The sequence below is a fragment of the Pipistrellus hanaki genome, assembly GCF_964339955.1.
Source record: "Pipistrellus hanaki genome assembly, chromosome: 2".
In the NCBI taxonomy this organism is placed as follows: Eukaryota; Metazoa; Chordata; class Mammalia; order Chiroptera; family Vespertilionidae; genus Pipistrellus; species Pipistrellus hanaki.
The window spans coordinates 7,150,208-7,178,000 of NC_140504.1; the positions used below are offsets into that span (position 1 = coordinate 7,150,208).

The following is a 27,793-nucleotide window of genomic DNA, read 5'->3' on the forward strand; positions in this document are numbered from 1 at the left end:
CCCCTCGTGGAGTCTCCAGGGGAGGACACCTCCCTCCAGGAAGACCCCCAGGACCTCAACTCCAGGACCCCAGCTCCTTCCTGCTCACGGAGCCCCAGCCCCGGTGCCTGCGAGCTGTTTCAGGGCACAGCCCTCCCCTCTTCTCCTTTCTCCTCCTCTTCTCTTTTCTCCTCCTTCCTCTCCTGCCAGGAACCCCCAGGATGATGCCCTGCCTGCACCCCCACACTCTTTGCTGCCATATTGGGTATGGGCCCCTGGGTGACCTCTGGGCCCTTGGACTGACGCAGCCTTCCTCACTCCACCTCACCCCATTGGGTCCAGTGTTTGGCCCCATCGTACATCTGTGGAGGCCGGGGTCAGGCTGGCCCCGTCCAGGGGACCGGTGTTGACGATGGTGGTGACATGGCCAGAGGGGGCCTTTGCCGGCCCATTTCAGTTGGAGGGCAGTGGGGTCAGAGTGGCTCCCGGCTCTCTTTGCCATCCAGGTAACAGGTCCTTCATAGGGCCTGGGGGTCCAGGCCATACAACTTTGGGGTTCCTCATGGGGGAGAGGGGTGTAGTGAGCAGAGGCCGGACACTCCTGGGCACCCACATGGGCACTGGGCACCGGCCCTGCCTGCTGACCGGCTCTCCTGATCACAGAAGCGTCTGCAGGAACTTTGATCCTGGACTGAGTGACCTGGGGGAGGCAGGGCTGCTGGCACAGGCCGTGGGAGGTGGAATGTGCTGGACCTGAGGCGGTTCCCGACCATGGCAGCAGCCTGGAGTGGGGCCGGGAGTCCTCCCCCTGGAAGTTCCGTCTGAAGTGTGATCCCACCGTCCTCCCCACTCTCTGAGCCCTCAATAAACCTCCTCGTGCTTAAATCGGCAGGAGTGGATTCCGTTGTCTGCCCCTCCGCGGCCCCCACGCCCCCACCCAGACCTCCCCTGCAGACCCGCCTTCCCCGCAGAGCTGCCGGGCAGCGGGGCCAGGCCTGCGAGCCCACGGCACAAGGGGCTGGGTTCCGGGGTGAGGCCAGACGCACACCCTGTGGGACACAGCAGGGAGGTCCGCAGCCGCTCTCAGACCTCGGGGTGGCCCCGGGCCGGCCGGCCCCTGGGAAGGGGGCAGCAGCCGTGAAGTCCCGGACAGCACATCCGGGGCTGGGCTAACGCTCTCAGAGGCCTGGCCCGGTAGAGGACATTTCCACGTTCAGTCCGAGGTGGTGAGGCCCGGCGGGGGAATGACGCGTCAGGAGGCGGTTTGTTTGGGGCAGAGCCTGCCTGGAATCCGTGCTCTGCCGTCTGGGCCTGGAAGTTCTCACTCAGGAGCACCATCGGCACACGGAGGCAAGGCCTCGGCTCAGCCTCGGACCGGGGAGGGGCCAGCGCGGGAGGCAGGGCCGCCGGATTCGCAGTCCGGTCTGGGATGCTGCATCGGAGCCCCCGGGGTTGCTGCATCTGTAACCATGGCAACAGCACTGGCAGGAAAGGGAGTGGACCTGGGTTGGCTCTCAGGTCCCGCTCCCAAGCACAGCTGACAATGCTGGCCTGCTTTCCGTGCAAAGGGAGGTGGAGAGAGCATCCCCCAGTGACAGGCACTGGCTGACCTTCCTGCCAGCTCAGCTGCTCTTGGGGAGGCGGGGGGGCCGGGGGGGGGCACAGAGGCAGCGGAGGAGAAACCAGGAGCCGCTGGAAAGATGGCTCCGGAGGCCATGCTAACGACTGGCTCTGACGACTGGGGAAACTGAGGCACCGGCAGGTGAATGACTTGTCCAAGGTCCCCAGGAGCTGGTGAATGCTGAGCTGGGGAGTACCGGGCAGCCATGGATGGCAGACAGACGCCAGCAGCCAGGCTGGAAGGTGGAGCCACTGAGATGCAGAGAGAACCCCGAAGGGAGACCAGCGCAGTGATTTTATTGACGGACGCGGCAGCTCTTCCTTCACCCCGTTTGTACTGTGGCAGGCGAACCCCCAGGCGAGTCAGGAGACCAGTCATCCACCACTGAAGTCTCTTGTCATATGAAGTCACACCCACTCCCGCCTCCCAGCCAGCCCAGGGTAGGGGAACCAATGAGAACGCTTGCTCAGCCCTGCCACCCTCCTCCCTCCACCCCTGCCCACCGCACACACTCAGACCTCCGAAGGTCAGTGACGAGGGCCGGGCGGCTGCTCTGAGCAGCGGTCGCCTCTGCACTGGACTTCCCCGAGGGGGCCGCGTGCAGGATGGGCAGCCAGGCCAGGCCCTCCAGCACAGTTCTTAGGGGCTGCCCTGCCTGGCCCCTAGGGCACCCTTCCCATCCACTGAGTGGGCCACCTTGGACTGGCACCTGCACTGTCTCTGGCTCAGCTACCACCCTCTCTGTGCCCACTTTTGGGCGCCAGGGCTGGGTCCTGCTGTCTCTCTGTGGGATTTCTCGGAATTAGTGGTGTTGACCAGCGGGTCGCCCTGCGGGTGGTCAGCGGGACCCTGCCCCCCCCCCCTCGGTACTTTGTGGTCTCTCCGTAGCCCCTGCAGAAGTCACTGGACCAAGGGTTCAGAGTGGTCGCCAAGCCTCCCGTCTTTGCCTTGAGCTGAGACGTCGTCTTCAAAAACCAGTCTGTTGGTCTGGACATCACAACAATGAGGCCACCAAGATTTCCCTGAGGCATTCTTCTCGCAAACCAAGAGGAAGTGCCTGTCTCCGTTTTAGAGGCGGAGCAGCCCCCGTGCTGGACCAGGCAGGTCCTGGTCACCGCGGCCGCCGGCCCCGGGTGCCTGCTGTGGTGACACTCAGGGGCCTTGACCGTGGCTGGAACTTGTCAGAACTTGAGTCTGTTTTCATCGCTGGGATGTCCTCTGTTGGGAAGGTCTGCTCACGTCCTGGGTCCCGTGTGGGCCTTGGTTCCCGGGTTGTTAGAGCTGCTCAGACCGAGGACTGACGGAATGAACCAAGCCCCGGGCGTGCCGATAGCATCACCCATCTGTGCTGGCGCCTCTCCTCCACTTGCTTACGTTTTGACGTAACAGTATGTGCTCAACAGATGTGCAATCATCTCTCCGTCATCTCCATCTTCCCTTCCATTTTCCTCCATTGTCTGACCTGTAGAAAGGTGAAACACTTCCTCCAGATAGGGGGGAAATCCATTCTAGAGCCTTTGCTTTCCAGTATCTGTAACTTAAACTTTACCAGGTCATGCCAACAACCAGGATGACTTGTTTAATTTTAATATAATTTAATACCTGGAGGCCAAGCTTCCCCCATTTTTTTCAAAGTTTATTTTTTATTTTATTCTGCCTGTGAATTCTTTGAAATGCTCCATAGATCTCTTCATTAATTAACAAGGCAAACTTTGGGCCCTGCTGGTTTGGCTCAGTGGATAGAGCATAGGTCTGTAGACGGAAGGGTCCTGGGTTGGTTTCCTGGCAAGGGCATATGCCTGGGTTGCAGGCTCAGTCCCCAGTAGGGGGCATGCAGGAGGCAGCTGATCAATGATTCTCTCTCACCATGCATGTTTCTATCTCTTTCTCCCTCACCCTTCCTCTCTGAAATCAATTAAAAAAAACACACATTTTTTAAAAAGGGCAAGCTGAGGTCAACCAAAGTACTTGTATGAATGCATATAAGGATAACCAATGGACATAAGACACTGGGGGGTGAGGGCATGTATGGGAGCGGGGCAAGGGGAAGATATATACACATGTAGTACCTTAATAAAAAAAAATGGGGGAAAAAAGAGAAAAAAAGATTTACTACAGGATGTTCAGCATCCAACTACTTATAGTATCAAATAAATCCTCTCTAATAAAAGGAAAAAAAAGAACAAGCTTTGGGATTTTTAAAATATATATATATATTTTATTGATTTTTAACAGAGAGAAAGGGAGAGAGATAGACAGATAGAAACGTCGATGAGAGAGAAACATCAACCAGGTGCCTCTTGCACACCCCCTACTGGGGATGTGCCCGCAACCAAGGTACATGCCCTTGACCGGAATCAAATCTGGGACCTTTCAGTCCACAGGCCGACGCTCTATCCACTGAGCCAAACTGGCTTATGCAAGCTTTGGGATTTTGATTGGTATTGTATGTGTGTGCATGCATGGGATATGTGTGCATAGGTGGGATGTGCATGCATGCGTGTGTGTGTGTGTGTGTGTGGTGGAGGGCAGGGGATGGGTGTTGGCAAAATTAACGGGCGCTACAGGAAAAGTCCAGCAGCCCTGACACCAGGCGTGATGGCTATGGGGAAACAAGACAAGCTTGTCAGCAGCCCTCCGCTTCCCAGCCTGGCACACGGTGAGACAGAAATACCGGGTCCTGGCAGGACCAGTGGAGCAGGGGCCACTCCGCACATCTGGCCGTCCTGGGCCTTGTCCGGGGTTCAGGAGGAGCCCCGGAAGTCAGGAGCAGATGTAAAAATTGCTGTGGAAAATATTCCTCCAGAAATCACGGCCTCGAAGAAGCAAATCCAAATAAAAATGCAATTTGTGCTGAGATGTTCTTAGAGGGCTTGTTCTTTTTCACAGTGAAGACTGTTGAGAAGGACCCCCGTGGGTTTACAAAGGCGCCCAGCTCAGCGGAGTGGGGACGATGGTGCAGGAAACACAACATGCGTGTCAGAAAGACAAGCACGTAGCACGTCAAACCACACGCAAATTCACGTGCAACTGCAGGCTGCCCCGCGAACCGTGTATGCACCAGACAAAACCCAGCACGCCTGACTTGAAAAGATGTAAATATTTCAATGTTCCCTGCATGCCCCTTCTCCTGTTTGCATTCATAATTTAAACAAGACCTGATTTGTGGGTTTTGTTTCCAGCCAGTGGGAGAGATTGAAGATTGTGCGGAGGTGAGGTGGCGCCGTTTGCCGGCTGAGGAGTCCTCGGCAGGGACGTGGGGGCTCCCCGTGTGTCTGCCTCCCTCCTCTCTGGGCGCCAGTCCTCCCACCCCCCACCCTGGCCCCGTGGTGAGCCAGACCCTGCAGTGACACCCTCAGGGCAGAGAGAAAACTGGGCGGCTGGGTTACCCCAGGGAGAGAGAAGCTGTGAAGGGGGGGTGCTTGGAGGTCATGGGCAGTGCCCAATTTGCCCCTCCCACAGTGGTAAACTGAGGCTTGGGGATTGGGAAGTGAGAGGTGGGAGGGACTAAACACTCTGGGCCCCTGGCTGCCCAGGGCAGGGATACTGCCAGGCCTAAGGGACAGTGACAGCAGAGATGTGGGGTCCAACAGGGACACGGGGGCGGCTGCTATGAGGCCTGACTTGGTGTGAAGGGCATATCTTCTTTCTCCAAAATAATGAATAATGAGTGTGTTGGAGGTGGGAGTGGGATACGCAGGGGTGCAGGAGCCTGAGACCTCTCTCTCACAGGTCCTCTGGCCTGGCCCAGACCTCTCCCCATCCCTACCCCTGCCCTTTGCTGTTCTCCTTGGGGAGGGACATCCTTGGCTGGGGTCAGCCCCACCCTCCCAAGGCGTGAAGGAGGCTCTAGGAAAACCTCAGCCTGTAGAAATCAGAAGGGCCCTGCTCAGGGTCTGGAGACCCCAGGTCTGATGGACGGAGGAGGAGCAGGCTCAGGCGGGCCTCCGCCCTGTCCTCCCGGGGAACTGGCCACGGCGAGCCAGGGCTCCGGGGCTGGAGCCGCCGCTGTGCCCCGGCTGTGTGATCTTGGGCAAAAATCACTGAGTTTTAAGGAGGAAACAGCAGAGCGTGGGGCCTTCCTGCGGCTCAGCTCCGGCTCCCACATCCCCCTGCGGAGTCACCTCCCTGGGCAGGCGGCACGGACAGCGGGACAGGCCTGGCCTTGCACCCCCAGGGGTCTCCTGGCTCCACATGAACCCCGGGGGCCTCTCCAGCAAAGCCTCTGGCACGGATCACCCCCACCCACCTCGAGGCCCCTCCGCCCCCTCCAGGCTCCCAGGGTTTATGTCACCCCAGCAGCACCCAGGGAGGCAGACTCCCCCCCTCCCCCCCCTCCCCCCCGTGGAGGGTTCGGGTGTTCAGGCGGAGCAGGGGGAGCACTGGCCTGAGGAGGCAGCCCAGGCCATCCTGCACACACAGCCGCTGTGAGGGTGGACGGAGGCCCAAGGTCTGTGTAGGTGAGGTGCCCTCCGGCCGCGCTGGTGACCGGGCACCCGAGGGCACCTCCGCTTTGGTGGCAGCGCGAGGCCCAGGCCGTGCTCACTGAGAGCCAGGCCCCCCAGACACACACAGAGGCAGCTGCTCTGTGTAAAGAGTCATAAATATATTTCAGCGTGGACAACGTACAATAAATAGCTGTAGGAACGTGGAGGGCGGCACCCCGCCTGTTCCCCTTCGTCCGGGCTGGACGGCCAGGCCAGCGGGGCCAGGCCCCGAGCTGATGCCGCGGGGGGTCAGCTGACCGGGCTTCTGTGTGAGGTAAACGGCTGTACGAGCTTTCCTGCAAAGTGACTTCCCTGCAGGGCACCCGGCACGCAGGGCAGCCCTGGTGTCCGGTGAACGAGCCGTCCATGATTCTGTCCGCGGTGGGCACCGGCCGGAGAGGGCACAGACGTTTCCTGTCGCAGGGGGGCCAGGCCCGCGAGGCAGCGGCTCTGGAAGCAAGGTGCATCCCCCCCAGAGGTCCCAGGGCGCCTCAGTGGGGTCCCGGGGTGCCGGGAGGTGGGTCCTGTGCCCGGGGGCCATGCCCGTCACCCTGTCCTGAGCTTCAGCACCCGGGAGAGGGGCTCCTTGCCGCTGGAGTAGACGAGGTAGGAGCCGGCCGTGGTGTGGAAGGTCTCCCAGTCCCGGCAGCCGAAGGTGGGGAGGCTGTGCACAGCCACGAAGCCTTCGTACCCCTGCCACCTGCGGGAGACACACGTCAGCGGGCGGGCGGCCTGTGCCAGGCGGCTCGCAGGGTGGGAGAGGCTGCCCGCACGTCCAGGCTGTGCACTCCCCAGGCTCCTGTCCCCCGGCCCCTGCGGGCAGCACCGCTGCCCGGTTATACTCTCAGAGAGAGCTAGACGCGGAGCCTGCAAAGAGGGAAACGAGGGCCTGGAAGAAGGAACCTGCCCTGCCCACCGCCTGCAGCTCCTCATATCCACCCAGACACTGGTCCCAGCCCAGAGTGGCCTTGGGGCCTCTGCCACCGGCAGGGTGGGGGGTGGGGGTGGGGACTAAGAGGGGGGCAGTGGCGGAGAAGGGACCTGGCAGTTTCGATGGGTAACCGCAGGGGCTAAGCCCACCCCGTCCCCTCTCCTGGGGTCACAGTTGACATGGAGGCGCCTGTCCTCAGACACACACCTGTCACCCCACGGGTGTGGCGCCCCCGCTTTTCAGTGAAGGAATGGCGCTCCGGGCACACGGCTCCGCTCCTCCCCGCCCCCCAGGTTTGGATCCGGAACCGGCCCCTGGCCTGCGGCTCATGCAGTCAGCGGGGTCTGGGTTTTGCCTTCCAAGGGGATTTACCAACAGGAGGTTCCAACTTTTGTAGGGTGGCACTCTCACAGGAGGGGCCGGGTCCAAAGGCATGAGTCATTTTAATGCTGTTGTTTTTCCAGACTACTTTCCAGAAAGGCCGGTGACCCCTGTCCTGGGGGGAAAGGGCCAGGGTTCCATCCCCTGCCCCCCCACTTCCATGCACCACTCTCAGAAAAACGAAGGGAAGAGAATGTGTCACCCTCCTGCTTTGAGAATAACAACTTTCGGCTGAAACCAGTTTGGCTCAGTGGATAGAGCATTGGTCTGTGGACTGAAAGGTCCCGGGTTCGATTCTAGTCAAGGACATGTACCTTGGTTGCGGGCACATCCCCAGTAGGGGGTGTGCAAGAGGCAGCTGGTCGATGATTCTCATCGATGTTTCTAACTCTCTATCCCTCTCTCTTCCTCTCTGTAAAAATCAATAAAATATATTTCTTTAAAAAAGAATAACAACTTTCAATGTTTATTCATGTCTTCCATTGCTTTCTCCTGAAAATTCCTGCTCACCTATTTTGTCCATTGTTCTGAATTAAAAAAAAATATTTTATTACTTTGTAGGGGTTCCTTTTCTTTTGTAAGAGTGGTAAAGTTTGCCTTTTGATTTTGAATAGGATGTCTTTCTCCATTTAAAACTTTTAAAGGTGTGTAGTCAGCCAGGGGACCTATTTCCAGCCTTGTCTAAGGAGATTTCCATGTCTCCTTGTCTAACTTTGTGGTTATAATAAAATCACCTTAGCTTTTTCCTAATATTTCTATAGTCTAACTTTTTACATTTAGATGCCTAATCTTCATAAAACTTATTTTTTTCTGAATAATCTGAAGCAGGAATAGAGGTTTATTTTCTTCCAGATGGACAGAAAATGATGTACAAATCATTTTACTATGTAATGCATCCTTTTTGCATTGAGTTGAAACACAACATTTATCACATTAAGTGGCCATAATTTTTGGCTTTCTTGTGGTGTGTATTACACCCCCCCACAGATTTGTTTCTGCAAAAACCACACTGCTTCCCTTGCACGCTGTCAGAGCCGCCTTCACTGTTTTTATTCTTATCCCATTTTTCTTGGCCATGTTTGAAAATTTAGTCTTAATACATTTAATTAATTTTAAAATCATGCTGTCATGTTGAACACTCTTCAGCGAATACATATATAATTAGAAAGCCTAAAGAAAGTTGATGTTTCTAGTAAAACACGAGTGACCAAAATTGTCTCAAGAGACGGAAGGCCTGATGACACCAGTGACCCCGGGGACACTGGAAAAGGGCCCGGGCCCAGGGGGCTTTCGAACGGGGTGCAACCCAATCCTAAAGGAAATAGCGAAATCCTACCACTGAGACTCCTCCAGCCCCGAGGCGTGGTGGGAACCGTGGAGCGGGCACCTGTTAAGTTAGGCTCCACCTCAAACTGGGTAACCGTTCGGCCCCAGATGGAAACCACAGAGCAATTTCATTTCCTATTAAAGATGCAAAACGCTTAAATCATCCTGAAACAATCGGTAGCCACTGGCACATGAAGTAATTACGCGGCATCCAGTGGCACTGGTCCCAGGAATTCCAGGAAACCTCTCTTGAGTCACTGCGCCAACAGGTTCCCCGGGGAGAGCTGTGAACAGGACCACGCGGACTCGGGGGCCGGCCTGTGACCCTGGCCTGCGCTCACCACGGCCGCCCGCCGCCCTGCGGCCTCATGGTGCTCCTGGCAGTTCTGGCTGCTGGGAAGGCCAGGCAGGCAGTGCAGACAGGAGCAGGAAAGAGGCCAAGCTGCTTTTATCACAGGGGCCGCTGTGTGCTCAGCACTCCCACGAGTCCCTGCTCCAGAAAGCGATCAGAATCCATCGTTCGGTGGTTCGGTCGGGTGGCTAGGCACAGAAAGGGTCACCAAAAGCAGCCGGAGGCGGGGATGGAAAACCCAGGTGCTGTGCTCACAACACTGAGCAGCAGCCAGAAGGGAGCTCAGCGAGGATGGCACGGCGCCCGGTGAGGACGTGAACCGTTACCCAGGACGCCTGCCGGGTGGAGAGACCGGCGGGCGCCCTGGGTGGGGACGTGGAATGGAGCCCTGTGTCTGCTCTGCACCCGGCCGGACTCAGAGAGGTGAGCATCGGCATGGCCACGGTCACCCGGCCGACCCAGGGCGTGGCCGGGACCGGGCCGGCACTGGGGCTCGGGGCTCCCGGCCACCCAGGGGCTCCAGGCCTGTGACTGGCTCTGAGCTGGTCGCCGGCAGGAAGGGCAGTCTACCCCACGCTGCTTACCTGTAAATAATACTGTTTACGGAGAAGGTGTTTCCGTCGAAGGAGTTGGCAACCACCAGGAAGTAATCTTCTCCCACCGAGAAGAACTCCCAGTCCAGGGCGCTGGGAGCAAGGGGACAGCGTTAGGGGGCGGCGTTAGGGGGCGGCGTTAGGGGGCGGCGTTAGGGGGCGGCGTTAGGGCCAGGCATTAGGGGCCAACGTCAGGGACAGCACTAGGGGCCAGAGTTAAGGGACAGCAATAAGGACCAATGTTAGGAAACAGACATTAGGGTATGGAGCCGAGGTATACCAGAGCTTGGATGCTGGTTTCCAGCCAGTTCTCCTAATCCCAGAACGTGGGGCCCAGGTCCCACCCCAAACCCACAGAGAGCGGGGGGCAGGCCTGAAGGGAGTGATTTTTCTCAGCCACACAGGGAGTTTAGTCATTCACTTAAAATAAAAAAAAATTCCTCACCCAAGGATGTGCTTGGGGGGGGGCGGGGGGGAGAAACATTGATGGGTTGCCATCCAGGTATTTAACCTGCAACCCAGGCGTGTGCCCTGGCTGGGAATTGAACCGGCAACCACTTGGTGTGTGGGACGATGACACTCCACCAGCTGAGCACTCCAGCAGGGCTCCTTTTAACCACTTGTAAGCGCACAGCTCAGTGGCGGTAAGTGCATTCACAGGGTTGTGCAACCACCACCACCATCCACCTCCGGAACGTTCCAGTCTTTGCGTGTCCGGTTCATTTCACTCAGCGTGCTGTCCTCTAGGTTTTCCCATGGGCCAGCCTTGCCGGAATTTCACTCCCCGGTAAGGCTGAATGCTATTCCGCCGTGTGGACGGACACGTGGGCTGCCAGTGTGAACGGTGCTGTGTGAGATGGGCACGGAGTCTCTCACTCCGAAGAGGTTGATAGAATCGGGAAAGTGCTAAGCTGAGGGCATTCCTAGGCGCTCGCAGCACCCTGGAGGTGGGAGCGTGAGGAGACTTGCCACCCCCCAATAAGGTGCCCGCATAGGAATGGTCCCCCTGCACTCGGGAGCTGTGCTTCTCATTGCAAACTGACACGTGCATTCTGTCTAAGTCGGAAAGCTCTAACCTGTCAGAGCCCCCAGGACTGACTGATCCGCTAAGGGTGAGTCTGTGCACAGACTCGGTCAGTCCTGGGGGTTCTGACAGGTAACTTCCTGGAGGACCTCCCCAGAATCCCATCCCTCTAGGAGGCCCCACCATCACCCCTCAGATGACCGCAGGCCCTGCGCCCACTTTACAGGTGAGGAAACTGAGGCTGCAGCCACACGCTGGTCAGTCAGAGGCCGAGGCCTGGCCAGTGAGTCTGGTGGCCTCAGGCTGCGGCCTGGTCGGGCACCAGAGGGGCCCCCTGTCTGGTGGAGACTCACTGCAGGTTCCCTCCCGGCGGGGACTGAGAGCTCTGGCCTAGGGCAGGGAGCTCAGGCAGGACCCCGAGAGCGAGGGGGTGTCTGGGAGGTCCTGGGGGCACGCAGGGATGGCTGAGGCCACCCTGGGGCACCTCACACCTTCCTTCTCCCATTGGCCAGGATCGCGTCTCGGCCCCTTCCACCCGTGGCCACAGTGCTGGCCACAGCTCTGCTCCCTGAGGAGCGGCCTGAGAGGTGTGGCCCCGGGCAGGGTCCGTGGTGTCGTCCCATTTGAGTGGTTCCTCCCGGCGTAACTGGGTTCTGATCCCAGCCCCACGGAGAAGTCTCGAGCAGCAGGCGCTCACAGCCTGCACCCCGCCAGGGGAAGACGGTGTGCAGCGTGGCTTCCTGCTCAGCTGGAGGCAGCGTGACCGCCGTCACCCTGACTCTCCTCTGAGGGTGTTTTATTCATTAGAGTAGCTGCGTTTAGTCAAACGGTTCAAATGACATACACGTGCACCCACGGGCAACTGGGTGGGTGAACTGTGGCCTGTCTGTACGATGCGCTCATTTGGCCACACAGGAAGGAAGCATGACACGTGTCCTTTCGTGTGAATGCCCACCCCAGGGATCCGCGGGCATGGGCAGCCGGCGGGTGGTGCCGGGGGCTGGGGGCTGTGGGGAAGGGGTGACTGCTAAAGGCAGGGGTTTCTCTCCCAGGCACCTGTGGTGATGGTTGCACATACCTTAAGGCAGGGGTCTTCAAACTACGGCCCGCGGGCCACATGCGGCCCGCAGAGGAGTCTGATCCGGCCCGCCAGGTTTTTTGGGCAGTGAGCGCAGCCGAGGTGTTACAGTAGGAATTAGTAGTTCATATAGTCCGGCCCTCCAGCTCTCTGAGGGACCGTGATCTGGCCCCCACTTTAAAAAGTTTGAGGACCCCTGCCTTAAGGTGACCAGACATCCTGCTTTTAGCGGGACAGTCCCGATTTTTAACAATTTGTCCCCCGTCCCGCGGCGTTTTAAAAAAGTCCCGATTCTCAAGAATCGGGACTTTTTTAAAACGCCGCGGGACGGGGGACAAATTGCTAAAAATATTTTTTAAAACGCCGAGGGACGGGGGACAAATTGTTAAAAATCCGGACTGTCCCGCCAGAAGCGGGACATCTGGTCACCTTAACATACCTGTGACTTTAACACAAACCACTGAAGTGTCAAGAACAAGCCACACCGTTTCAAAGGAATGAGAGTCAAGGTTACAAACAGGAGCCACAGAATCCCTGGACTGGCCCTGGAGGAGGTTTGCAGGAGCCAGGCCCCGCCTACACGGGCTGCAGGCCACCTTCGGTGCTGGCAGCCACTGCGTGTGGCTTCGAGGACCGAGCGTGAGGCCTGGAGTGCAGCCTCCTCGGGGTGGGCTCGGTGGTTAGCGCGGTGGGGAAGGCGGCTGTGAGCCCCCCGGGTGCTGTGCCCGACCGGCCTCGCCCTCCCGCCCGGCCGGCTCCCGGCTCGGCCGTACCTGCAGGTCGGGATCTCCTGGAACTTGACGAATGTCTGTGCGGTGACGTTGAGCTCGTAGATGACCGAGTTGATGACGTAGGAGTCGTTTTGCACCTGCGCCTCCACGTCGTAGCTGTGACTGTTGGCAACAGCGAGAAAGATCCTGTCTCCAATGTGGAAAACTTCCCAGTCCGCGGCGCCAAATGTCTGGGAGGGAGGGAGAGGGGGGCAGGCCGCGCTCAGGAACAAAGACTGTGGGAGCCGCCAAGTGACGCCACACACACACACACACACACACACACACGCACACCGCCGAGCTCGACTGGCAAGGTCCCCAGCCTGGATTCACTCCATTTCCCAAGCCATCGACTCTCACTCCTTTTACAGACACGAGTGCCAGTTGTGCCTGTACCTGAACTGTGCCACTGGAGGGGGCTGCTTCTCAGCCACCTGTGCCACCCACTCCCCCAGGCCCCAATGCTGCCCTTCCTTCGAGGTCTAGCTGCTACAACACCTCCTCCAGGGAGCCCTCCCTGCTTGCTCCAGGCTGGCCCTGAACTCTGAAGCGACCTCTAGGCACCTCTTGTGTTCCTGCCTGAGGTTCCCCCCACAGCCCTGTCTCTGGGTCCCCCCGCACACTGCTGCTCCTAAGTCACTTGTCACCCTCGAGGCTGAGGTGTGCAGGGTCCACAGGGCTGGTCTGTGGCCCGAGAGGCCACTGTGGAGCCTTTGTCCCAGACCCGGAGCTGCATGAGCTGATTTGCATGTGGGGCCCCCGAGGAGGAAAGTGATGTGTAGTTCACAGCCAGCATCTGGGGCCTAATGGTGGCGCTGGTGCATGGGGAGGAGAGGACCAGCAAAATCCACATCCAGGCCCAGGCCTGAGCTCAGGAGAGAGAGGGCAGGGCAGAAACGAAAGGAGACATTTTCCGGGGGCACAAGGGGCAGGTGCAGGAAGAGGCCCAGTGGTAAGAGAGGGAGGAGAGCCCGGCAGTGCACTCTGGCAGGGAACAGTGTTTCCCCCTCACGCCCAGCAGAGGGCGACATTGTCCGCCTCGGCCCAGCCCATGAAGCTGCTGTCTGAGAACATTCCTGGGGGCCCCTAGCCGGGCTGGGAGCCAGGAGCTCTAGACACAGGTCTGGATCGGTCCTGAGGAGCGGAGCCAAGTGAGGTGAAGCCAAAGGATGACTCACTAGGACAAGGACCGGAACCAGGACACCTGGCAGCCCCAGGAGCTCCGTAAGGCTTTCCTGGATCAGCCGGTCCTCCCCTCCATGCGGCTCTGGGAGGGGGCACCATTCTTTCCCTGGGGCGCCCCACGACTTCTGAGCAGGCTGGGACCCTGGGGGCCGCAGGGGCCTTCAGCATCACCCCTCTCCCCACACTCCCTCGCCCGGTGGCTGCTTCACGGACAGCGACAGTTACAGACCCACACGGGGCCGAGAGTCACACACATGTGGTGGTGACTTCACAGAAACAGAACAGGAGATGCCAGACTGTTAGATCCCAGCTCCTCTCACCTGTGCTGGGGAAACTATGTCAATGGGAAACAGCCCATGCATGTGTACGAGTAAATGCACATACCTGTGTGTGCACACCTGCACGCACACACACACCTATGCACACACTCCTGCATGCATGCGTGCACACGGGCACTCCCACACAGTTCAGGGGCCAGGAGCTGGAAGAGGGTCTCCCCCAGGTGGCCAGGACCTCCTTGGGCTCTGAGCCACTGGACTCAGACCGCTCCCTTCTCCCGAGGTGAACAATGGGGGCCGGGAGAAGAGGTCCCAGGGTGTGGCAAGGCAGGAGGCAGGGAGGAGTGTCAGATGGGAGTCGCTCAGGGTTCCATCATCCTGCCTCGGCTCTGTGCGTCCGGCTCTGTGCACCCAGCTGATACCATGAAGATTTCAGAGAAACAACAGTTTTCCAGGACTTGTGTTTCCATGCAATACTCAGGACATGGTTTTACTAAAAAGTCACTCCATGTCACTCTAGAATGCAAATGCAGCAGGTACTCTGCAGTTCATCTGGCCACAGGCGAGCAGAGACCTGCCTGGGGCTGGCTGGGTCACGGTCACTGCTGTCAGTGACCCCTCACCCCCACAGGGTGTCTGCCAGGAGCTTCCCAGAGCGGTAACACCTGCAGCTGGGCCGGAGGCTGCAGGTCTGAAGCTGCCTGGGGCTGCACCAGCCTGAGGCACCTGCTGGGCTGGCGGTCCCTCCTCTCCTTCCCTCCTTCCCACGGAATTCTCCCGGAGCCTGCCCTGCCAGCCCTGGCATGGTGCCCGGGGGCTCGGGAGCACCTCTCGGGGTGATGGTGACCCCCAAAGCCCCCGGAGCCCCTGACAGCCTCCCTCGAGGGTGACTGGGCTCCCAGGTCATCGGGCCAGTGTGGGCAAGGAGGTCCTTGGGTTCCAGCTGTGAGGAAGACCTTCCTAAATCGGCCTTTTGTCGTAGTGCATCTTCTTGTTCAAATGTAGGCGATTTCGGATCACCGTGTTGGTAGCCGTAGGATGGCAATCTCCCAAATGACCGCCAACCCACTACAGAAGCCCTGCCTCTCCCCCATCACAGATGGTCTGGGCCTGCCAAGGACCTGGCCTGGTGGACCAAAGCCACGAGCTGCCCCTCCTGTGCCAGGCTGCGGCCCTGCCCCCAGGACACCACAGAGCTTGGCTCCGGCCCCAGCACACCTGCTGGAGACTTGGACACAATCACTGAGTCTTCTTCCAGAACAAAGTCTCTGGTTCCTACCATTGTCCCTCCTTCCACAGAATTCAGATCCCTCCGGCCCCGCCCGCGCCTGTAAGCTCCCAGGGTGCCCAGCTGCAGCTGCACAGCCCTCACCCCTCCTGGGCAGGCACCTCCCCGGGGCGCTGCCACCCCGCCTGCTTCCCAGGCACCCACAGGGCCTCGGTGACACGTGTGATTAACTTAGAGCCCACAGAGTTTCCACACGCACGGCTGTCGCCTGTCGCCTGCCCCCCTGCCCGAGCCTCCACGCAGCTCTTTCCCTGTGGCCCGGTCCCCACTAGTCCGGGCAGCTCAAGAACCTGCTTTACAACCCCCTTCTTGTCCCGCCCACCCCAACCCAGATGCGTTTGTCCTCCTGGGTCTAATTCCAGTCAGAGATCCCGTCACCCTGGGCAGACCCCGCCAGCCCATTGCTGAGCCCTTTCCGATCAGTACGCACCCCAGCACCTCCTCCTCTCGCCAGGACGGCTGCACTGTGTCCCCGAGTCTCCGCGTGCTTAGGCACCCCAGCAACGACCTATGCCGCGTAAGGAGCATTCGAGAAAGACCCTGCCCCACGCTGAATGAAGCCACGGCACCACAGCTGGGCTCCAATCCCGGCTCTGACCAGAGCAAGTCCGTTAACCCCCGAGCCTCAGTTTCCCATGAGAAGAGGGGACTGGTGGCAGAAGTTACTGCACAGCCCAGCCAGCGTGGCTCAGTGGTTGAGCGTCGACCTTTGAACCAGGAGGTCATGGTTCGATTCCTGGTCGGGCACATGCTTGGGTTGCGGGCTTGATCCTCAGTGTGGGGCGTGCAGGAGGCAGCTAGTCAGTGATTTTTCTCTCATCACAAATGTTTCTCTCTCCCTCTCCCTTCCTCTCTGAAATCAATAAAAATGTACTTTAAAAAGAGTTACCTCACAGGGCGGCTGTGTGCGGGAAGAAGTAGGTTAAGCTATTGGCACGGAGCTTTCTGAGGCCCCTGCTCAGCAAGCCTGAACCGCTGTCACTGCTCAGGAATAACGCCTCGGCCCTGCCGGTGTGGCTCAGTGGTTGGGCACCAACCTATGAACCAGAAGGTCAGGGCACATGCCCGGATTCCGGGCTCGACCCCCAGGAGGGGATGTGCAGGAAGCAGTCGATCAGTGATTCTCTCTCATCATTGATGTTTCTGTCTCTCTCTCCCTCTCCCCTCCTCCCTGAAATCTATAAGAATATATTTTAAAAAATAAAAAATAAGAAAAAGAAAAAGAATAATGCCACACCCTAGCCCTGCTTACCCAGCAAACCCCCCCACCCCACTTGGGAAGCAGCACCCTGAGTGTTAACCTTGGAGTCATGCTGGCAACAGCACTCGTGAGTTCGGCTTCCTGGCTGGGCTTTGGAAGCCTCCGCAGCTTCCAGATGGTGCTGCCACCGCCCTCACCGGGGCCGCAGCTCCTGCCCCTCAATGGGCACACACATGCCCCGCCCTGCCCCTGTGCTCCTGTCACGGTCCACGTCACAGCCGCCTGGGACATGTGCGGTCCGCAGGGTGTCTGATGCTGTCCCACCCTCATAGTCCCTGCTTACAGGTCCTGCCAGCCCGCCCATGGCGACCGGGACCAGCTGAGGGACAGCGAGGTCTGAGGGAGTGTGGAGAGTGCTGCCCCCACCCACCGCATGTGGCCAGGTCAGAGGTCAGCTGCCCAGCCGCCCCAGGGCAGGAGCCTGGCACCCAGAGGTGGCCAGACAGCGGAGCCAGGAGGCCAGTCTGAGCACCCGGTGCAGCCAGGACACCTTTGTGACAGAGGGACAGCTGAGCCAGCGCACCCCTCCTCTCCGGTTAGGGCTCCCCAGGCTCTTTTGGGGGCTGCTGTGTGCAACATGACCTGAACCTTATTCGGGGGGAGGCACCTGGGGTGCAGGCATCAGGGTGAAGGCATCACCAGGCCTGTGTGGGATCAGCAGGCGCCTGGGGGCACCGGCTGCAGGGCAGTTCCTTACCAGGAAAGACTGGAAGAGCTGGAAGGAGCCGACCAGCCAGACGTACAGGTGGGAGTGCACCTTAGTGGACGTGCCGTTGAAGGCGTTGGCCACCACCAAGAACGAGTAGGGCCCCACCGTGAAGAACTCCCAGTCGTAGGCGCCGGAGGTGGCGATGGTCTGGTTGGCCTCGAACAGGCGGGTCCGCGGGTTCCACTTGTAGATGACGCTGTCGATGTTGTGGTTGTCTCCTGGAAGCCAACGGCTGCGGTGAGGGAGGGGGCCTCACGGTGGCCTCGGCGGGACCCTGGCCTCCCGGACCCTGCCCCAGGGCCCCTGCTGCCCGGCCAGCCCGGCCAGGCCTGGGCCGCTCTGGGTGTGGCCCGCTCGCCCCACACTCTCTTGCACCCTCTCACTCCCCAGCAAGGACGCCCCGGTGAAAGCCCTCAGGGGGCTCCCCTTTGGGTGGCTCAGGCCCTCCCCATGGCCTTCAGGGTCTTGGAGGTGGAGCCCCCTGCCTCCCCCCAGCCTCACCTGTCACAGCCCAGGACCCCCTTGGCTCCCATCTCTCCCACAGGCCAGGCCGCATGCTCCCTGGGGTCCCTCTGGCCAGCTTCTCGCTTCCATGGAGAGCTTGGTGAGCGGGCCCCTGGGGTCGCCCTGCCCATCAGCAGGTGGTCGGGGCTCCTCCTCAGGCCCCCACAGAGCTCCCTCGTGGACCTCAGGCTCAGGGAAACTCTGAGCATGGAGCCCACTGAGCTAAGGTGCCCTGCAGGGCCAGGCCACCTTGGACCTGCCCGGCCCTGAGTCACAGGATGGGGAAGGGCTTGCCCAGGTCACTATTGTGGGGGGGGGGGGGGGCGTGAATGCTGACCCAGAGACAAGGTTTGTGGGCCCCTCACACCCACGTTTCACAGGGTCTGTGTGCACACGATGACCTGTTTTCAGAAACCTGGTCCATGTCCTTCCAGCGACACCCCCACCTGTCCACACCCTGTCCCCCAGCTGACCAGAGTTGTCACCTTCCCACTATGTCAGTCAGTTCCTCCCAGAAGGAGGTGAGTTAGTTAGTCAGTTACTCAGTTACTAGTTAGTTTGAAATGAGGCAGGCTGGGCAGCCAGGTGGCCCTTGTTTCTGTGGGGACTCTCCTGGGGGCAGGCACCGACCACCGTCTTCCCACCTGGACAGATGGGCGGTGCTCAGGTGTGTTCGCCCTCAGCGGCCGCCATCAGGTGGCCGGGCTGGAGGAACCGGGCTGCTGTGATTTATTATCGTCTTTAGCGAGATGAAGACCAGCCTGCAGGGAGTCCTGCCCGCCCCTGGGAGGGTCACCTCCGGGTTGCAGGTCACAGCCCTACCTTCCCTGTGGTTGGCCACGGCCAGGAAGTGCTCCCCGGCCACCTCGAAGGCCTCCCAGTCCCGGGCGCTGTGGGTGGCCACCCTCTGGTAGGGCGTGAACCGCAGCTTTCTCGGGCTCCACTTGTAGATGACGGAGAACTCCTGGCCCTTCTCGTTGGGGTCAAAGTTGGCCACAGCCAGGAAGATCTGCAAGAGAGGACGGGACACTCGGCTCCCTGCCCACAGCCAGGTCTCGGTCCGCATGGGCAGGCGTTTGTCTGTCTGTTCTATGCCCAGTGGGTGGGCCGAGGGAGGGGCGGGGCTGTACCCAGCACGTGTGTGTAGGTGCAGGAACGGAGGCTGAGGCCCCCCCCCCGTTACTGAGGGCCTCGGCAGCCTGGGCGCCTGTCTGCCTCCCGACCCTTCTATGTGCCCATATTCGCCAGTCCCTTACTGCCATGTCTACCTCCCAACCCCAGGAAAAGCTTCATTACAAAAGTGTTCCTCATCACCCGTGGGTGTAGGAAAGATCGTAATCCCTACTCTCCCCGAGAAAGCGGTGTTTGCCACGCAGCCGAGTAGGACACAGAAACCCCACTACATGTGACATGGCCAGCGGGCATGATCGTGCACTTATGTGGCTGTAACAGGCGCCAGAATGCCCAGGTAAGTCCTGCATCTGCTTGAGCAACCTGAAGAGGCTCTCCCCCTTGTTTTCCCAAATTTCCCTACTTTTCTTCTATGTAAAACTTTGATAATCAAAACATAAGCACCTTTAAAACATCATCAACCAAATAACAGGAGAGCGAGTCATTCATTCACGTGTTGGACCGGGTGCCAGAACCATGGCGGGCAGCCAGCCACCGGAGGGCAGGGGCTTGTCTGCTTGCTCACGGCTCCACCCCAGTGGGAGGGTCCAGGTGGGGGCAGGGCTGTGCCTGGCACGTGTGTAGGTGAGAGAATGATTGGGGGACAGGCATGGGAAGGTGACCCCAAGACACTGTTGTTTCGAAGGGAGGACGGAGGAGGAGCTGGGAGAAAATTCATCTGGAAGGGAATGGGGTCCTCTCAGACCCTCCACCCACAGGCCCACTCGGTGGTATGGGGGGGCAAGGGGCTGCCCTCGAGGGTCTCTGCCTCCAGGGCCTGTTTGGGGGGGGGGGGAAGGCAGGATCGGGCGAGTGAATCAGTTGCATTCTCTCATGACTTCTGCCTGGTGGACGGGACCAAGTCAAACGACCCCCACAGGTGTCTAAGATAGTCTGCACCCTACCTGGGCGGCATCTTAGCAAATGGTCTTTCCTAGTGTGTCGGGAGCCGAACAGACTTTCTCAAAGCCCCGCCTGGGTGCAGAGACGCGGCCACGTGTCTGCCCGGGGAAGCCGTCTGAACCCGACAAAGGCTTTGGAGCCACGAGAAACACGTTTTCCTGGAGACGCGTGTCAGGAGCCCACCCACCGGACTCTGTGGGTGACTCCAGCTCAGAAAGGACGCAGAGCCACGACTCGCCTTCTTCCCGATGGTGAAGTGCCTCCAGGACTGCGCCTGGTGCGTGCGGATGCTCTGGTATGAGGCGAACGCCCCGTCCGTCCACTTGTAGATGGCGGACGTGGCCTTGCGGTTGGCGGTGGCGATGAAGAGCCCAGCCTCGGGGATGGCGAAGACCTCGATGCCCAGCGTCTCCGAGTGCGTGAAGAGGCGCTGGTGCTCCTCCACGTAGTCCAGCCTCTCCTTGGCTGGGGAGAGAGACAGGGAGACGCGGTTCATGGTTGCCGTGTCCCAGCACAGAAGCCTGGAGGCACCATCCTGGGAGCACGACCCCGGGCCCTGAGCCCTGACCCCGGACAAGGGGGCAAGGGCAGTTTGCTCAGAGCACCTGGTCACTGCCAGAGGCCTGCTGGGAAGCCCTCTCGGCTTGTGTGGGTTTCAGGATCTGGCGAGCCCCAACGGTACTCACCTTCTAAGGTCACTAAACCCCAATGTGGTGGGTCTTATGAGACATCCCCCATGCTCACTGCGGCTACAAAAGGCTATACCCTAAGGCAGTGGTCCCACTTGCGGCTCTTTGGCCCCTTGAGTGTGGCTTGCCGTTAGAACCACTTCTTCAAAACAGACTCGCCCAGGCCAAAAACCGACTTCTGTGCATGGGCCACGAAGTTTCAATTGCACTGTAGATATGCCCGCACGTGGTATTTTGAGCCGCATGTGGCTTGCAAGCTGCAGTTTGCAGACCACTGCCCTAAGGTGACCCAGGAGCTTGAGAGCAGTCCAGCTGGAGCTGGTCCCCCTTTGCTGTGGACACTCAGAGCTACCTCACTCCCCCTTCCCACGCCAGGAATGGAGCCCTGGACGGCTTGCTCAGTGGTTAGACGTCAGCCCATGAACCGAAGGATCTCAGGTTCTATTCCCAGTCAAGGGCACATACCTTGGTTGCAGGCTCAATCCCTGGCCCTGGTCTGGATGTGAATGGGGGGCAACCTGTTGATGTGTCTCTCTCACATGGATGTTTCTCTCTCTCCTCCCCCAGCCCCCTCACTTCCCTCCACTCTCTAAAAAAAAATCAGTGGAAAAAATATCCTTGGGTGAGAATTAAAAAAAGGAAAGGAATGGATCGCCGCAAAGCTTGCTGCGGCCGTGATGCCCTCGGGTCCCTGGCATCGTCATGCTGAATCTATGATCTGAGCACAGGCAGGTGCGAGGAGGGAGGGTGGGCAGGGCCCCACGAGGGAGGCTGGCTCCGGAGAGTCCCGAGCTCTTCCTGGGCAGGGTCGAGGGGAGGTGGCGAGCCCTGCCAGCCCGCCTGGGTGCCCAGGAGGGCCCAAGGTTCCAGAGGAAACGTGGGGGCTTGCTGCTCTGGGTGGTGTGCCTCCTGTTCTCAGGGAACGCGGACTCTGAGCAGAGCCCCTGTCTCAGGAGCCCGGGGAGCCACGCCCTCCCTGTCCACCGCACCTGCCAGCACGGAGACCCACTCGCTGCCCACGCACAGGTACAGCCCCTTCTGCCCGGCGTCGAACCAGAACTGGGGGGCCTCCACTTTGGTGCACGGAGGCCGGGATCCCAGCGTCACCTTCATGTCGGTTTCTGGGGGAGACAGGGAGGTGCCTGGTGAGTGTCCAGCGGACACGAACTCCCTGCAGGAGGCAGTCCCGCCCTTGTCTCTGAAGCTGGGCTCCCAGGACTCACTCAGGCTCTTAAACGGGTCCCAGGAGGCAGGGAGGCCAGGGCATGTGGCCGCCCCAAGGCGTCTGCGTGGAGGGACTGGTAAAACTCCCCGTGGCTCCAGAGCAGCATGTCCACCCCCCTCCCCCCCCCCCCCGGGCCTCCTGCTCTTCTGAAAATCCTCCCACATCTGTGCCCAATGGGCATGAGTTTATCTAAACTTCCGTTTTGCTTCGTTTTGTGGCATCTGAGCCCATGTCTTCTTGGAATGACGCCTCCATCTCAGGTCAAACACACACACACACGTCCTAATGGCGCTACTTGGCCACTTCAAAGTGATATCTGCCCTGAGACCCAGGCCCGAGGCCAGGCTGTGACACTGAGCATGCCCTTGACCCCTTGGGCAAAGGCCCGGGGGCCGAGTCCTGCCCCCTGAGGACCCCTTTTGTTACAGCGGTCCAGGTCTCCGAGGAAGATGCCCAGGGGCCTCCGGCCCAGGGGCTTGAAAACACAGTTATGGGACTGGCTGTCAGTGTCACCCGCTCCAGGTCGGGGGTGTGCCCAGTGAAGCTGGGGAGCGGGCTAGGTTGTCCTCCCTCCTCGCCGAATAGTGGGGGGTTAGGTGGGTGGGTGAGGGGGTTGGATTCTCCCTGGCAGGAGCTGTGGTTTACCTAAATTGTCAACAGCCCTGCCATGGTGGCTCAGTGGCTGAGCACTGACCTATGAACCAGGAGGTCACAGTTCCATTCCTGGTCAGGCCACATGCCCGAGTTGCAGACTTGATCCCCAGTGTAGGGCATGCAGGAGGCAGCCAATTAGTGGTTCTCTCTCATCATTGATGCTTCTATCTCTCCCTCCCTCTCTCTTAAATAAATAAAAACATACCGGTATTTTTAAAAATAATAAATACTCAACCTCGTACCTTTAGTTTGGGAAGGTGCAAACAGAAATTAAAAAAGTGAAGCTGGGGACCCTCTCGGCAGGGGGTTCATGGAAAACAGAAATGTATCTTGTGAAGGCAGGGCCCCCACTGGGGCAAGGGCTGAGGTGTGGTGTCTATCGGGGAGGGATGAGGAGAAAGGGCCCCCATCGCTGCTCTGGGGACAAACAGGCAGCAGGTGGAAGTCGGAGGCTCCAGAGGAAGCGGACTTCCAGTGGGAGCAGGTGGCTCTGGCTTACTAACCATAGGGATATTTTAGCACCTCGTTATCCTCCGGCTTCCCAGTGAGACCCTGCAGGATTGGGGGGATGGACAGCACGAGCTCTGCATTCCTGCAGGGACACAGCCTGGGAGTGGCGTCGGAGCCGGGCAGCAGGACCAGCTGCCTGACCAGGCCCTGCGGAGAGAGGGACAGTGTGTTCAGACCCTGGGAGATGGTGGAAATGCCGTGGAGGGGGTGAGGGGGGGGGTGCTAGCCATCTCTAGAGCTAGGAGGGAAGAGTCTGCATAGGTTATGGGGGCATTGGGTGCATCAGTGGAGAACTAGGCATCCTTCTAAGGTCATAAACCACAAAGGGACTTTCCTGTGGACGAATCTAGAGTTACTGGCCAACATTGCTTATTGATCCATCCATCCATCCATCCATCCACCCATCCATTCATTTGTCTATCTATCAATACACCATCCATCCAACCATCCATCTATCCAACCACTCACCCATCCTTCCATCCATCCACCAACCTATCCATCATTCACCCATTTACCCTTCTACCCATCCATACACCATCCATTCATCCATCCATCCACCCATTCACACATCTACCCATCCATACACCATCCATCCATCTATCCACCATTCACCCATCTATCCATCCACCCATCCATTCATTTATCTATATATCTCCATACACCATTTATCCATCCATCCACCCATTCACCCATCTATCCATCCATACACCATCCATCCATCCATCCATCCATACACCATCCATTCATTTGTCTGTCTATCCATATACCATCTATCCATCTATCCATCCATCTACCCATTCACCCTTCTACCCATCCATACACCATCCATCCATCTATCCATCCATACACCATCCATCCATCCATCTATCCATCTATCCATCCATCCAAGCACGCCATCAGTGAATATTCTCAGGGCATCTGCTATACATCAGGCATGGTTCTAGACACAGGACACACAGGAAACAAGGCTGCCCCATCTCCACGCTAGGAGAGAGACAGACAATGAGCAAAAACCCCACAGCTGGTCTGAAGGTGGTCAGGGCTACGATGAAGAGCCAGGGGTCAGTTCTGGGAGGGCTGGGCGTGGGGTCATCTTCTCAGAGTGGTGGGAAAGGCCTCCATGGTAAGAGGACAGGGGGTAGGGCTGTAGGATGTGCGCTGTGGCAGTAAAGAGGACATATGGGCGGTAAAGGGGGCACGTGGGCGGTAAAGGGGACACGTGGGCGGTAAAGGGGACGTGTGGGCAGTAAAGGGGACATGTGGGCGGTAAAGGGGACAGGTGGCAGTAAATGGACATGTGGGCAGTAAAGGGGATATATGGGCGGTAAAGGGGACAGGTGGGCAGTAAAGGGGGACATGTGGGCAGTAAAGGGGACATGTGGGCCAGGAAGAGGGAACTGGGAGTGCAAAGGCCTGTGTCAGGTGTGCCCCGGCATGTGTGGGACTCCACGGAGCCTCGTGTTCCTCATTCCTGTCTGATAGACGACAATCTGAGGAGCCAGAGCATCGGGACAGCAGGTCTGCGGTGACAGCCCCTTTGCGAACAGCGGCGTGGGGAGGCCAGGCAGGCGGCCGGACCACACTCACCGTGAACAGGCCTTTGGCCCTCCTCCGGCTGCCGATGAAGAACCTGGCTCCTTGCACCGATAGGGTGGCTGGGAAGGGCACATCGGCAGTTCTAAAAACAGAGGGTGAGGGTTTTAGCCGTGGGAGAGAGCAGTGCAGGCCTTTGTGTAGAGAAGGACAGAGCAGTGCCCCATGCGGGACGTGCCAGTGTCCTGGGTGACGGTAACCAAGGACCACAGGCTGGGCGGCTTCACCACAGACGTCCATTCCCTCCCAGTTCTGGGGCCAGAAGTCCAACATTTAGCTCCACAGGGATCCTTCTGTCTCTTCCTGCTCCTGGGGGCTCCTGGGGCTCCTGGCTGTGGCTGCATCGCTCACTCCCTGCACTCACCATCACATGGCTCCTCCCCTGAGCCTCTTCTCCTCTCAGGAGGACTCCGGTCACTGGGTCAGGACCCACCCTCTCCAGTGTGACCTCCCCTGAGCCGGATCACACCTGCAAAGGTGCTGTCTCTCAATAGGGTCCCGGGCCCTGTGGGACGTGAATTAGGGCGGCCCCCTTCGCCCCAGGATGGGGACCTCCAGCAAAAGCGTGTGCTGCCACGAGTCCCTCACCCTTTTACGGAACACCCAGTGGCTCCTACGGGCACGGGGTTTCCAGCCCATTCACCCTCCACTGAGCCCTGGGGGTGGGGGGACAGATGGTGTCGGGGAAGAATGGGGTTTCCTCTTTTGGTGACTTGAGGATGTTGGGAAATGTGGCTGGAGTTGGGTCTTGATGTGCAAGCAGGGGGAGGGCAAAGTCTGGGGAAAGGTGAGGAGGCAGGCGCTCTGTGGGAGAGGACCACGTGGCTGGAGCTCCCGGGGCTGGGAAGCCAGGCGCAGGCTCTCTCCTCACTGCCCAGCGTCTCCCGGACCTGGTGCCAGGTCCTCTGCTCCTCCCAGTCTTTGCCGACTGGCTGTGGCTGGCCGTGGTGAGATCAGCTCAGTGTCCGCACAACTCCCAGGTGGCCTGAGTGCTGGCCTGTGAAGCCCGGGGCCTAAAATCCTCCGTGGCCACCATGGCTGCAGCCCCGGTGTCCCGCCCTGGGTGGGCCTTTTGCACCCTCCCCCCACGGGTGTCAGCTCTGGTGCTAGGCCGTGAGCAGCCATGGTCCTATAAGGGCTCTGGTGTAGCTGAGAGCGTGGTGGTGGGGATGGGGGGTGGGGGGTGGTGAATAAGACACTTGGTTTAGACCACGTGTATACATGGCATGGATTTTTTTGATTGTGGAACAAGTTTTGTAATAACCAAGCAGAGTAAGATTCTACCTCTGAAAATACTATTTGGTATAATGATAGGTTTAAAGTAAGCTGGACCACTTGACATGCACATGTCTCCAGCCCCGCTCAGCAAGGACGGATGCGGAGGCCCATGGGTCAGCAGCTGGCCAGGCCGCGGGGACTCGCTGTCCCTGGCCCCAAACGAGGCACTGGCGAGGACAAGACACAAACTTGGGCTTCCCCGTGCCCAGGGCTGTGCCAAAGTTACTCAGAATTCCTCCTCGTGTTTATCTGGAGTCTTAATGAATATTTATTCCCTTATTTCACATGAGGAAACTGAGTCAGGGAGGTTAAATGATGTGTTGAAAATCATACAGCAAGACCTGGGCCTCAAGCTGGGTCAGAGCTTCCGCTTGGCTCTGGTGCCCAAGTTCCTTATGCTCCTCCTCTGTGGCCCTTTCGTCATGGTGACAGCGCCCTGCAGGGCATATACCCGGGCAAGCTCAGCCTGGACTCACACTTCAACCCCCGCCCAGGGCCAGCCCCCGCCCAGGGCCAGCCCCCGCCGCCCGCCACTCTCAGACTGGTTCCTGCCCTTGTCTGGCTCCCCCATGCCCTCTCTGGAGGCAGGTGTGCTGTCCACCTGCTGGTTTCCCAGGCACTCCTGCTGCCAGGGCTCCCCTACAAGCCAGACCCCTCCGGCCCACCCTGAAAAACCTCAAGCTGCCCCCGGATGTCCACTCTGGACTGTATGTCGGGCAGCCCTCAGCACCAGGAGACCCTCCCCGGCGTCCCGGTACCTACATGTCCACGGGGACGCCGCAGTCCGTGGTGAGGGAGAAGGAGTCTTCAGACACGGCCAGGACCAGCGTGTGCCACTGGCTGTCCATCAGGGCGGGGCTGCGGAAGGACACGCGGGTCTGCCAGGCGCCCGCCGCGTCCTGGCTGAGGAAGAGGAAGTGCAGCCGGGTGGGCGAGTACCGCAGGCCCAGCAGCAGCGCGTCGGGGCCCTCGGCCACCACCGTGAACAGGTACTCGTTCTTCTGCAAGAGAGGGCGGCCGGTGAGTGTGGGCAGGCATGGGCAGGGCGGGTGAGAGGTGAAGGTGGGAAGGTAAGGGCCGGGCTCTCAGTGCAGGGCCCTGTGTGTGATAGAGCCAGGAGCACTGCTCACACCCATGGCCATGCCTGGGTCAGGAACATGGGAAGCAGCGTGCTGGTGAGGACTTGGAGCATGTGAGCCCGGTGCACTGCAGGTGGAAAGGTAAATTGCTGCAGCCCCTATGAAAAACAGGGTGGCGTTTCCTCCACAAATTACAAACGGAGCTACTGTATGATCCAATATTCCCTCTGCTGTAACTGCCAGCAGGGTCTCAGAGAGACACACGGACACCGGTGCTCCCTACAGTTTCACTCACAAGAGCATTACCCACGTAGAGGCAACCCAGCTGCCCACCGTCGGATGAAGGGATGAGCATAAGTAATGTGGCCCAGCCACCGAATGGAGCATCTCAGCCATAAGAAGGAAGGTCCAGCATCGGCAGGGATGAACCCCGAGGACATTGCGCTGAGTGAAACAAGCAGTCATGAAGGGACGGAGGCTGCAGGATTTCACTAACATGGGGTCCCTGGAGCCGAGGCTTCCACAGACACCGAGTGCAGAGATGGGCGCCGGGGGCCGGGGGCCAGGGCAGGAGCCAATGTTTAATGGGAACAGAGTCATCCTGGGAAGATGAGAAAGTCCTGAGATGGAGGGTGGTTATGGCTGCGCACCAGTGTGACTGTGCGCCATGCCACTGAGCCATACTCGTAAAGATGATTAAAACGGTAAGCTTCATAGCAGCACGATTCACCATCGCCAAGATTTGGAAACTGCCTAAATGCCCATCAGCAGACGAGTGGATTAGAAAACCATGGTATATCTACACAATGGAATACTATGCTGCTATTAACAAAAAAGAAATTCCTATCATTTGCAGCAGCCTGGGTGGAACCGGAGAACATTATGCTAAGTGAAATAAGCCAGGCAATGAAAGAAAAATACCGCC

The 27,793-nt window shown here is 59.1% G+C and overlaps 1 protein-coding gene across 1 annotated transcript in view; it reads right to left on the bottom strand.

Annotated features, from left to right (window-relative positions):
• Positions 1-6,552: 6,552 nt before the first annotated feature.
• The window catches only part of TSPEAR (thrombospondin type laminin G domain and EAR repeats), a 105,434-nt gene continuing 84,193 nt past the window's right edge, over positions 6,553-27,793 (bottom strand). Inside the window, exons 3-12 of the mRNA XM_084873737.1 lie at positions 26,552-26,790; positions 24,506-24,596; positions 22,912-23,065; positions 21,519-21,650; positions 20,079-20,305; positions 18,590-18,776; positions 17,252-17,481; positions 12,546-12,733; positions 9,662-9,763; positions 6,553-6,787 (exon numbers count right to left, since the gene is read on the bottom strand). Coding sequence (XP_084729863.1) covers positions 6,634-6,787; positions 9,662-9,763; positions 12,546-12,733; positions 17,252-17,481; positions 18,590-18,776; positions 20,079-20,305; positions 21,519-21,650; positions 22,912-23,065; positions 24,506-24,596; positions 26,552-26,790 — 1,704 coding nt within the window. The 3' untranslated portion in view covers positions 6,553-6,633. The remainder of the gene's footprint in view (positions 6,788-9,661; positions 9,764-12,545; positions 12,734-17,251; positions 17,482-18,589; positions 18,777-20,078; positions 20,306-21,518; positions 21,651-22,911; positions 23,066-24,505; positions 24,597-26,551; positions 26,791-27,793) is intronic.